Source organism: Buteo buteo, chromosome 1, assembly GCF_964188355.1.
Source record: "Buteo buteo chromosome 1, bButBut1.hap1.1, whole genome shotgun sequence".
Classification (NCBI taxonomy): domain Eukaryota; kingdom Metazoa; phylum Chordata; class Aves; order Accipitriformes; family Accipitridae; genus Buteo; species Buteo buteo.
In genome coordinates this window covers 58,023,237-58,036,064 of record NC_134171.1, presented here as the reverse complement: position 1 = coordinate 58,036,064, position 12,828 = coordinate 58,023,237, and the positions used below count along the sequence as shown (strand labels likewise).

The following is a 12,828-nucleotide window of genomic DNA, read 5'->3' as shown; positions in this document are numbered from 1 at the left end:
AGTTAATTACTAATCTTTGGAATGTATAGCTATTAAACAACTAGTTCAAAAGATCACTTCAAGGCATTTTGCCAACATGCAGTAATGCAGTTTTCTTTCATCTTCAGTGGAAAAATCAGCATATAGGTAACTCATAATTTTCCCTGATGTAATGATCAGTTACAAGATTTACTGCATGTATCACTGAAATGTTTTAATTGTTCACATGTCTTTACATATGTAGAGCTTTATTGCTGTAGAATTAGAAATTTGTGCTGCACTGTTTGCAGCTTGCTTTTTATAGTAGCAAATGCAATACTGTCACAGTCTTTATAAAAATACCTTTCCATATGATTACAAGGGTTAATACAGAAAGGAAGGTGACTCCTGAAGTCTTGATCTCTGCCACCATTACCGTAATTTTGGGGGCAATGTGGCAAATACTGTGTAAACTTATTTCTTCAGAAGAACTTTGCATTACTTCACACAAATGCATGAAAACAGATCAAAGAACTGGGTTATTTTGTTTGCTTGGTTGGTGGGGTGTGGGGAGGTTAAGAATATACAACGGCTATTTTAAAGGTAGTACACACTGCAGCTCCTACTGTTGTTCCTACAAAAGGGCAGTTTTTAAGGCTTTTTTAAAAGCTTTTTAATCTGTAATTTTGGATATTGCTACCTACTTCTATAAATACAGCAGCAAATAAGTTATATACTGAAGTTTCATTTTGAGGAAGATACAAGACTGAACCTTGCAATGTTAGTTGAAATAAATTTTTGAACTTATGCAATTCTTCAAACAGCTTTTATGGAGCAGAGCATGATGCTTATAATCAAAAGAGGATCAGTACTGAATGAACTGAGAATGAACTGTTCTTCCAATCCCAGGAGGGACAGACTGTATGCTGTATGCCTTTAAGTTAGGGATTGAACTGCAAAACAGAGCACTGCAGGGAGGAAAGTATTAAACATTAATCACAATGCACCAAAGGTGTCTGAAAACTTAAGGCAAAAGTCCAGGCATGCTTGTCTGTCACCTTGCCAGAGAGTGTCTGTATTTCTGTGCAGCTTTCAGATGCAGCTACTAAAAGGAACTCAAATTTGCATAACTCTTGAATTGATTAAAAATATAAAACCAAGTTGTGCAGTTGCTTTGCAGCTACTTGGATAGGAACTTCATGTAGAAAAATGAGAAAAAGAAAAAAACTATGTAATACTATTGATCTATTAATCCATGGCCCATAGAAGCTATTTTTTGTGTGGAAATACGTTTATGAATGAGTGTTATCTTCAGGCAGAAGAACATCTATCAACTCAAAAAGCCTGTATTAGCAAAAGTTTGTAGCATTAAAGGGTGTATGTTTCCTTGCTGATGGAGGACTGAGCTAATGCTTAGATCTCAAGGCAAGCTTCTAAATTTGGCAAATGAATTGCTAATTAATAGTTTTTGTATTCCGCTAAACATTTCCACTTGAATTCTGAGCAGTATTCTGATAATTATTTTTATTCTTCATTTCAGAGACTGAAAGATGTTGGTGGGGAAGCATTTTATCCATTGCTTGAAGATGAGTAAGTGTGTGTGTAAGTTTGTACATATAGAAGGGACTGAATTTTGAGTTATTAGTTTTATTTGAGTGGCACACTGCAGAGTTAGACACAACTGTCTTCCAAAAGCAAACCTAACATGTCCTTGTTTGGCTCTTAAAGTCAGTGAGAGCTGATAAGCACTCTGCACTGGTGGACTCAGGGCCCTGATACCAAACTGAGGATCCTAGCCTGTTTCTCTGTTCTGGAAATCAACTCTGTGTTGAATATTCAAAGTTAGCCATTTATACTTGTTTCTGACTCAGAAATACATCACAGGATATTCATTTTTTTCACAATGATTTGTATTTCTTGCTGTTCACTACTACTATCCTAACTCTCTTTTCAGCCAGTCAACTTTACCTCATTCAAATAGTAGTAATGAGCTGTCTGCAGCTGCTAGTCTTCCTCTGATCATCCGGGAGAGGGACACAGAGTACCAGCTAAATAGAATTGTCCTGTTTGACAGGCTGTTGAAGGTATGGAATCTTTCTGATGCTGGGTAATTGGATTTGGTCTGGTAATTAGAGGATTTTTAAAGCACCAAGTAATTGAAAAAGGAAGCAGAGATACAAGAGACCATAGTGGGAGAGGGGGGAGAAAACCCTACAGAAGTATAAGAAGATTTTAAAATAAAAATATGATAAATAGGTCGTTTCAGTAGTGATGAATATAAAAGTGTATTTTAAAGTATGCACATGAAAATAGAGCTGTTGCTAATACCTGTTATTTACTGAAGAAAATACTTCTGCATCCTTTATTTCGTAACAGACTAAGCTATTATAGGTATAAATATGCCAGTAACACTTCTGCATTTCCAAGCAGTAAGATACTTGAAAACAATACCGTTTTACTGTGACAGTGTCATGTTAGAAATACAGGGTTTATACTGGGGGGGGGGGGGGGCGGGAACAGGACACAGACGGGGGGACGGACACCGGTCCCTAATTTACATATATGCAGAGAGATGGATTCTTGTTTAAGAATGAGAAAGAGCTGATGCGCCTTATCAAGTGCACTACTTAGGAAGGCATAAACTAGAAATGTTTAATAAAACAAAGTTGGATGGATAGTATGAAAAGAAACATTTAATGAAGAAAAAGATTTTAACTAAAATTTGGCTTAGTAAATTTATATATACAGTGTATACCAAACCACGTGAATACATTTATGAGAAAAAGTGGGTATTTTAAAATCAAATAGTATTCCTCCATCCAGGCCTTCCAGTTAGGAATGAAATTTACTTGTAAACTTGCATTCATCGTTTAGGCTGACAGCATTTGTCCTTTGGGGGAAAGACCGTCCCAGGACTGGGATTTGAATTGTTTCAGTTACATGGTAACATTTTTTGCTGTTAATCTCTTCTCTTTGAAGGCCTATCCATATAAGAAAAACCAAATTTGGAAAGAAGCCAGGGTTGACATCCCTCCTCTTCTGAGAGGCATAACCTGGGCTGCCCTGTTGGGTGTTGAGGTAAGGGCAATGGGAGGGCGTTTGCAGAAGGTCCAGTACTGACTGGGGAGGGAGTGGGATAGGAATGGGATTGACAGGTAAGCTGGAATGGATTTGAAGAGTTGGCAAGTAAAATTACTGGCATTTCAAACAAAATGAGTCGTGAAATTGTGTGAACAAAGAACGTTCAGACAAACATGCTTCTTGTCTCCAATATTATTTGATTTCGGAGAATGTATGTAAACTTGACTGCTCTTAATTTTGATTATGGGATGGAAAAATACTACCCATAAAGTAAAATTTTTCTAGATTGTTTAAATACAACAGGTAGTTAACTGGGGGGGAGGGGGAGTTTTGATTTTGATTATTTTTTGACATGCAGTTAGAATCCTGCTTCAGTCACCAGTAGTTGGGCAAAACAGGATGAAACATATCAAATGTATTTTTCTCACCTACCAATCAATGCACTTCCTCCAAAGACTGGAGAATAAATAAATTAAATGTAACCCTTTTGGACAAAGGACTAGAAATGTCCCAGAAGTAAGGACTCCTCACTGAGACTGCTTGACTATCCAGCTTTTGCATCTACCCTGCTTGCAGTCTGCAGTAGTGCAGCAAAGAGGTTCTTACAGATAACACATCCCAGGTTATTTAGGATACTTAGCATAGGATGTGATCTGCTGAGTATGATATAATATGACCACGAAAAAAGCTGTAAAGTTTAAAGAACAACTAATGGTCAGGGTTGTAGCCTGGGTCTTGGGAGATGAGTCAGTTCTCATGCTTTATCTGCTTACAGTGCAGGTGGTGTTTCCCTGTCCCATAACATTAAGATGGACTTGTCAGCCTGCCTGTCTTGGGATTCATGCAAGGACAGGCTACTTAAGAGTAGTATATATTGGTAACACCAATATTAATTAACAGGCAGCTGAATTCAGTGTCTTTACAGAGATGATGCTGAAAGCCATTTGCCAGTGGCTGAGGTAAGCACTGAATTTAAATTGAGAGCATCTCATAATTTGAAAATGGAAAACTGTGTCAAGTACATAGCTTCCTGCATAAACAACTGAAAATCACTGAATATTGTACTGAGGAGGTCACAGAATGGTCTATATGTCCTGAATCATAACAGAATAAAGATGGTTTTGTTAAAATTCAGCTGTCAGAATTGTCTGTACTTTGGGGACTTTTTTTCAGGGAAAAAATGTTGCTAAGTAAAGCACCTAATAAAAACAGTCAAATTCTGTATATCGGTGTGTACATTGTAATATGCATTTATGTTAGTAAGTGCTTTCTAAATTCAAGTATTCTTCTTCCACATTTAGGGTGACATACAAGCAAAATATGATGCCATTGATAAAGACACACCAATTCCTACAGACAGACAAGTAAGTTTTCCAGTGTTATCAAATATTGTCACTTGAAGTAATGCAAAGATATTTCCCACCAGTCGCAGTCATTTGCCTATTACACCAGATGTGGCTGATAATACTAAAAGGGTTCCCCATAACATGCAGAAAGTGAAATCCTCTTCTACTTCAGAATCACTGTTTCTGTAGCAGCAGCAGAGTGTAGTGAACAATGTTACTGATGTATTGTTAAAAGTCCTGTTTTTATCAAATGTTTGTTGTACCTGTTGGACCTTGTACCAGATAGTGCTGAATACCCTGAGATTCTGTAAGGTGAGCTGTGCTTCACAGAAAGGGGTTCTTGAGCAATTTGGTTCTCCAAGAAGTCTTGCCAGACATAAAAAGACATCAAAGGCAACAGCTGTTCCTTTTGGCTGGGTGAAGAAATATTTTCCATCAAATTGGGTACAACATTCTGAGAACTCTGATTTGATTATCCTTTAGAGCAAAGTGATATTAGCACCTGAAATGAGTCCAAATTTGGATCAGAAAAAAACTATAAGTGTAATTTGCTGTCTTTTTCAAGGGTTAGAACCCTTTTAAAAATATGAATCTGGAAAAAGAAAAAAATCTCTATTTTTAACCTTGGACAGGGTGGCTATAGTTCCCTGTTCTCTTCAAGTTTTGGTTTCAAGTGATGGAGGAAGCAGATTGTGTTTATAATGGTGGTCTGACCTACATTCTTTGCCTGACTTCTGCCTCTAGTGTTGCAAAATTGCTGTAGTGCTACCACGCTTACTCTGACTTCTCTTTATATTATATGCTTGGCTGTGGTGCAGATTGAAGTTGATATTCCTCGTTGCCATCAGTATGATGAATTGCTGTCATCGCCAGAGGGTCATGCAAAGTTTAGACGTGTGCTGAAGGCCTGGGTTGTTTCCCATCCTGATTTGGTATACTGGCAAGGTGAGTTTGACTAGTTGGCAAGGCCAGATAATTAACTGGAAAGCTACGGCTGACTTAAAATTACCTCCCCCGCTTCCCCTCACCAATAATGTAAGCATTTTTTTTAGTGCTTTCATTTCTATTTCTTTTGAAGAATGAATCTGTGTGTAATTGCAAATTTAGCTCCTAATGATTTATATTTAATTTGTAATGCAAAATTGCTCCACTCTTTCTTATATATTTACTCTCCTTAAGTTTCAGTCACTTTATTTAAAAAAAAAAAAATAGTCTGTTCAGTTCCAAGGTAAAACTGCAGAAGTTACTGAGAGAGTTCTTGGGATGGTAAATGGCATTTCTTGGAATCCTTGGCACAATAATCAATTCAGCATTATAGTTCAGTAATTTAAAATGTTCTCTGTTTTTGTGCATTGATCTCACAGTGGTTCTCAGCATTACATGTGAAGCCTGACATTGCAGAATTATAATCAGTATCAAGTATGCAAATTTTCATGATTAATGAATTTATGTTGTGCATTACAATAAATGAGCTCTTTATGCCATTCATGGCTTTTCTCTCTTTAGGTCTTGACTCTCTTTGTGCACCGTTTCTGTACTTGAATTTTAACAATGAAGGTGAGTACCTTTTTCTGCTGGGGTTGAAGGGGAAGCACAGTCTGTCATCTGTATCTAATAGTAGACAGATGTTTGCACCCACTGGGTGCTTTTGCACTGGATGGAAACTTTCTGTAGCCACAGAGGAATTTTAAAGCTCTTTTTGCCACAAGTCAAAAGAAATGGTTGTGTTTTGAAAAGTGTATGTGTTGTAGTGTTCTTCAAGCAGGGATTCAAACCCTGTTTTTATTGCCGAGTACAATAACGAATATATAATAAAAAGCACAAATCACCTTGATTACAGAAAAGCAAGAAATGCTTCTCTAGTACTTGTCTTTTTCAGTGAAGCTGTAGTTTTGCCTTATTTAATGTGAATGCATTATTTGTTAACCTAGCTGTTAACCTGTCAGACTAGCTTTATTCAGAAAAGCTGATGGTGGTTTTAAATGCCTAAAAGCTTATCAGACCAGCTTTGGATATGTGGCCTTTATCTTCTGAGGATGTGATTTGTTAAGAATAGGTCTAGTCCAATCTTCTATTCTCTTGTACCTGGCTTTCTTTTTATAAGGTCCGTACCGGGGAAAACTAGTTTCTCAGGACAATGACTCCTATTATGCCTACTGTGCATACTAATTTAAATATTTCAACAGATTTTTCTTGCTCTTGGACATGTTCATATACAGTTTGATTGTAGAACGTTGTTTCCTTCCCATTGAAGCAAAATATAATAGTAGTGAATTATGTAAAGTTTTTCTGCTGGTTTACGAACTTAATTGGACACATTTGGCTTGGATATTTAAAAATTGGTTTCAATGCTAGAAAAGTTCTAACACAGAATTCATTTAAAACATGATCCTATGTCATATTTGCTATAAATCTGATGTTTTGCTAAGAAACTTCAAAATTATATTTATTGTCTTTGCACAATTTATGACAAACACATATTTCTTTTTTATCTGTGATCTAGCACCATGGCTAAGAATTGTATGACAGTACATTGTCTCTCAACCAAGTTCCCAGGAATTAATCAAGGGGATAAACACTTAAGTTTTTACCCTCTAATCTATAATTGGTATGTTTATGAGGAGCCGTTGAGAAATTTAAGATGTTTTTGTCCATCTTTTTGACAGTATTTTTAATTATATTCCACTCTTTTTTCTTCTGAATTCTGTCATCGTTAGTCTCTGAGCTGAAGAGACAAGATGCAAGTCTAATGGGGCATAAACTGGATGTAAGTTCTATAGAATAAAACCCAGAAGACTACAATAATGCAGTAGTCTGAAACTGTCTTCTAAAATTTTATTCATCCAGGGACTTTGACTTTTTGACACAAACATCACCATGGCTTTCCAAACATCATCTCATTTCTTTGTCACTCAGAAGTATGGAAATAAACTGGGAGCAGATCAGGTCCAGCCAGCTTTATATTGATTACTCAGTGATGGAAGGAAACCTTTTTTAGGAGCTTTTGAAATTCTTTAATAAGGAACGTGCCCGTTTTATGTGTTCTACAATAATTTTTGTGTATAGATTGATTTAAGTATTTATGCTTATTATTTGCTTATTAATGAACTTTTTTAGGTGTACTTATGTTTTTACCTCTGTAGTTGCATCCATTTTTTTTAATTTTTTCAGCTCTGGCATATGCCTGCATGTCTGCTTTTATCCCCAAGTATTTGTATAACTTCTTTCTGAAGGATAATTCTCATGTTATTCAAGGTAAGTAAGTCCCTTTATTTTTTTGTAGTCCTAAGAGAAGTAAAATTATTTCTGGGTATATAAATATACTTTTTCAAGTGTTGGTAAAATTGGAATACAGTTGGAATCATACTGTAGGACATACACATCTATTTCTTTCCAAAGCTTTGTTGTAGATAAATAAGAACAATAGCTGTGCAAGAAAAGTAGGAACAAAATAAGTGGGTAAAGATTCAGGCAGGAGAAAAAACCCAACTGCACACAATGTCGTGGCTTAGGCCTAGCCAGTAACTAAGCACCACGTGGATGCTTGCTCACTCCTCCCCACCCCTGGTGGGATGGGGAGGAGAATAGGAATTAAAAAAGGTAAAAATTCATGGGTTGAGGTAAGGACAGTTTAATAGGACACAAGGAGAGAAGAAATAACAACAACAACAATACTAATAAAAGAATATATGAAGCGAGTGATGCACAATGCAATTGCTCACCACCTGGTGCCCGATGCCCAGCCCATTCCTGAGCTGCATTCCCTCCTACACCCCAAGCAGCTGCCTTAGTTATATACTAAGCATGATGTCATACGGTATCAAATATCCCCTTGGCTAGTTTGAGTCAGCTATCCTGGCTGTGTCCCCTCCCAGCTTCTTGTGAAAATGAACTCTATCCCAGCTGAACCCAGGACACACAAACCCCCCCCTCCCCCCAAAATGTTCTGTGTAATATCCAAGGTAAGAGTCAGTTGATCATGCAAAGTTGTAAAATGAGGAAATAGTCTTTCCAGTGTTAGATTGTAAAGACCTACCCTTCAGGTGATCAAAATCATACTGTTACAGGAGCTGTTTTGACAATGAGGGAAAATGAAGAGGAACAGTACAAACTAGGGACTTCTCAGAAAATGGAAGTTACGGTATTCAGAGAGTTAGGGATTTGAGGGGTATTTCTTACTAAACAGAAGATAATGTCATTCAATACAGGACAGGAGTTGGAGAACCCTGAGGAATAACATTCTGTTGTTCAGTCTTCAACAGCTATATAGGTAACTCAAAGAAATTAAAACAATAGCTAGGAGGTAAATGTCTATTCTACTTGAAAATTAATTTTAAATTTCATGGAAACATGAAGAAGGAATTGTCTAGACCTAGAAAGCCACCTTGGCACAGTCTTTGTTGGAAAGATAATTTGTCTTGCCAAGAGTTTTTAAAAACCAAAAGAAGCTGTTTGAAAAGCCATCAGTAGTTTAAAAGAAAAAAAACCAAAACAGGTGGTAATGAATGTTTTTAACTGCAAGCAGTTATGAGTGTTTATTGAATACTGGGTTTCAGCATGGCTTGCTGTCCTTGTATTTCTTTTAAAGAAATTCTTTTGTATATAACTTGTGAAACTCCTCAACTTAGAAACTGTCTGTTGGGTTTTGCCTTCAAAAAATGAAAGGAAATTAAGAACTGATCAACAAAAAATAATTAGACATAAAAGCAGTTATATATTGGATAATAGGGAGAGAGCTATCATACGGAGAGAACACAGTGATTAGGAGAGTTTACTTATAAAAAACAATGGGTAAGAGGTGTTATGAACTGAATATGTAAAATAATAGTTTGGAAAAAATATTCGGGAGAACTTGTTTGCATCCTTTTGTCTGTAAAGAAAGAGTGCTTGCTGGAAAAAAAGGGGCAGTAAAGTTCTAAAGATGAAAAGAGTAAGTGTATTATATCAGATCGTCCTGTGGAGACAACTGCTTTAGACTTCAAGATTGATAGCTTTACAAAGACTTTTCTCAAGGGGGTATACTTTTCTCAAGAGGGTATACTCTTCCATAAAATAATACTTGTGCTCTTTAGAGTTCCCTGATGTTATTCCTGAGGGGCTATACAAAAATAGGTATAAGCCAAAGTTAGAAATATAGGTGAGTAGGATTCTGTGAACCAAAGTAGTGTAGGTGTTTCTGAGTTCCTGTGCAACATCTGGCATCATCAAGGACTCGGGGATACTGGACCTTTTAAGATTCTTTCAGTATTCTGATTTAATCCTTTCTAGGGTCATATGTCAAACACCAATGGGTAAATACGGTTTTAAAGGAAAATTCTGTGTAATTTCCCTGCATTATTGGGTTGGAAGAAAGTTCTAAGAATGTCATTGAAAATGCCTACTGCAATTTTAGCTTCTTAGCTTCTTTATGTGTTCCATGTAGGCATGGACAGAAGGAATCTTTCGAACTGCAGAGTTCAACATACGTCATTTTCTGAGCTTGTCCTATACAATGAAGATACATGTTTTTTCTAATCATATCAAATGTATTTCCTTGAATGAAATAGGAAGCAAGAGCAGTTGAAGGGGTTTGGGTATGGAATGCCCAATTGTGTAAAACAAAACTTCATATAATAAAATTCCAACCACCAGCAATTGGCTGGACCTAAGCGATACATTTTTTGAAAAGATTTGTGTGTTTTCAATAGACCCGTAATTAACCATGTAATCCCACACAATAATTACATTTCATGAGACTGGCTAGTCAAATAAAGATGGTATTTATCAGCCAGTAGTATACCTGTAGAGAACCATCATGGGCACGAGTATTCAATTTTAAAATAAATGTGCTTCAGGGAAGCTAATTGTGAAATTGTTTTCATCAGCATACAGCTGAATGTGTAGGATTACTGGTTTGCTATACCTGACTTGTGATTCCTGGCTGTTTTGTGAAATAAAACTGATGTAAGATGCACCTTAGAGGTGCACTTTTTTAAAATGACTATAATGTAGTGTGGTGTGAATTTAAGGCATGGATTCAGATATCTCCTTAACTTGTATACATGTGAATACATGCAAGAATGCAAGAGTAACTTCGACTTGAAACTGAGAAAACCTGAGATGTGTGAATAGCTCCAAAGCAGTCTGGCCTTGGTGACATAAAACACAACACAGGTCTGTTTACCAACTTAACTCCCCAGCTAAGTGCTGCCAGGGCGTCTGTGGCATAATAGAGATGCAGTATCAGAGGGGAGAGGCTGGCACTCCTAAGATACCAGAAACCACCTAAGAGGTTTAGTGTGCTGTGGCTTTGTCTTTGCAGCTTGAAGCAAAAGTTGTAAAATTCTGGAGTCGACTCAAGAGGTCTTAATTTTTGTTGCAACTTACCTTGGAGAATTAGGCATCCTTTCAAGTATAATTTACAGTAGGACTGTGGCTTGTTTCCCTTGTGTTCTTACAGTGAGAGCATTGTTTATCAGTCTTCCTGAGGCAGAATCAGCTTTTAAAATTTGTAGTCCAAACAGAATTATTTTACAGAGTGACTGTTCTTAACTTGCTGGCTTAACCTGAGAGGAGTTGACTCGAGTGCAGGTAATCAAGATTTAAGTAAGATAGGGGTCTATAAACAACTGAATGTGTAGACCTACTTCAATTTTTAAATAAAGGTGTCTATATGTGGAATTATCCCAGCAGAGCCACTTCTGTGCTTCTTAGCAGTGGAATTGAAATTTAATTTTGCCACTTCAGGGGTGAAGACAAACTGAGTAATAGGGAGTTATTTGCTGTCCTCAAGAGAGACAGTAGTAGGCATCTAATCCTTACAATAGACTTTAAAGGAGGCAGTCACAACTCTAGGTGGCTGATTTGTGGAGCTGTGTGGACTGGGTGTTTGGGGGCTTATATTTGGGGACAGTAGTCTGTGGAGCATTGAGATGTCAGCATGTTCTGATCTGGGAGCAGGGTTCACGTTCTCTGTCTCTCTTCCTCCCCTCAACTAGCTGTCGGGGCCCTAATTACTCTCTTCTGGGGAGCATGGAGGAAAAGGAATTGCCATCTGTTACAGAACTGCTATGTTATTGTCTCTTCATCTTCCTTCTAACAAAGCATATGATAGTGTGGACAAAACTGGGAGAGGGGCAGAACAGAGAAAGAAAACTGTCGGTGTCTGTGTTCTGCTGTCTGCTTCTCTTCCAATTAAAAGCAAGTGTTATTTAGACAACTTAATTAAATTGTACCCGTCAGCCTAATATGCTATGCTGAAGATGTAATAAATTTTATCTTTTACAATAAGTATTTCTTATCTGATCCAAAAAATACAAATTAAGATGTTACTGATCATGGAAATGGTAACCCTAAAGCCCTATTGTCTTAAAACCTCAACTTGTAGATTACAGAATTTAACTTCGTAGAAAAGAAACTACACAATGTAATTTAAAGAGTATAAACTTTGTGTATCACTGAAACAGTTTGGGTCTTAAAAATCCTTGGAATGATCTTGTTCTAATTTGCTTCCATCAATATCTTGTGGTTCGTACTCATACTGAAAAGTCTAGCTTTGCACGTCAAACATACATCACAACATAAGTATGAACTAAGTATTTGGATTGTTGAAAATCCAAATTGCGAAGTACTAAGAGAAATGAAATATTTCTTCTTCTGTATTGAATATAATGGTGACAAGGAGGACAGTAGTGGTATTCACTTGCTGTTTTATTGTAGGTTTAAAAAAAAAAATTTTAAAAAATCAAAATTCTTCCTTTTCTACAGCTCTGTTGTGAGCTAGCAGTATGTGGTGGCTTGTGTTTCTGACAATGATCTTGAATATGCTTGTCATTTCAGAATATCTGACGGTGTTTTCCCAGATGATTGCATTCCATGATCCAGAGCTGAGTAACCACCTTAATGAAATTGGTTTTATTCCAGATGTAAGTGCTAAGGGTTCTTATAAGTATTGCTCAAAGGAAGTAAAAAATGGAAAATGAAGGTAACTAGGTTGAGATGCCTTTGCAGACTGTTTCAGCAGCAATTTGACCAAAGTGAAGCTTTCATATTAATGGACCTTTCCAAGTATGCTGATAAAATGGTAAAGTTTTGATTGTTGTTTTACATACCTTAGTCTGTCCCATTCTGTTGGCATGGTAAATACAATAAAATACTACTAGTCAGTTATTATAACTTACAGATTCATCTTAAAAGATGTATATAATTTTATTTTTAAAGTGTGGATTAATGCACAAAAATTAATGTGGTCATAAATTACTAATAGCAAAATTTCTGCAAACTGATTAAATGCCATTGGTTAACACAAAAGACATCAATTTGCAAGTAATACAAAAAAAACCTGCAAGTGATGGTGAATCTGTAGATATGTGAGACCTTGAAAAATGCTTAGCAGTCATTTGTTGAAGTCTGTCAGAAACATTGGACAAGTGCATAACTTGTGTCTAAGTTTTATGCTTTCGTT

General features: G+C 36.6%; 1 protein-coding gene across 2 annotated transcripts in view; it reads left to right on the top strand.

Annotated features, from left to right (window-relative positions):
• Nucleotides 1–12,828, top strand: part of TBCK (TBC1 domain containing kinase) — a 115,573-nt gene that overhangs the window by 43,238 nt on the left and 59,507 nt on the right. For both annotated transcript variants that reach the window (XM_075032400.1, XM_075032410.1), the window contains exons 14-21: nt 1,499–1,548; nt 1,913–2,042; nt 2,938–3,036; nt 4,341–4,403; nt 5,204–5,330; nt 5,892–5,942; nt 7,557–7,640; nt 12,204–12,289. In XM_075032400.1, the coding sequence (XP_074888501.1) occupies nt 1,499–1,548; nt 1,913–2,042; nt 2,938–3,036; nt 4,341–4,403; nt 5,204–5,330; nt 5,892–5,942; nt 7,557–7,640; nt 12,204–12,289 (690 nt within the window). The remainder of the gene's footprint in view (nt 1–1,498; nt 1,549–1,912; nt 2,043–2,937; nt 3,037–4,340; nt 4,404–5,203; nt 5,331–5,891; nt 5,943–7,556; nt 7,641–12,203; nt 12,290–12,828) is intronic.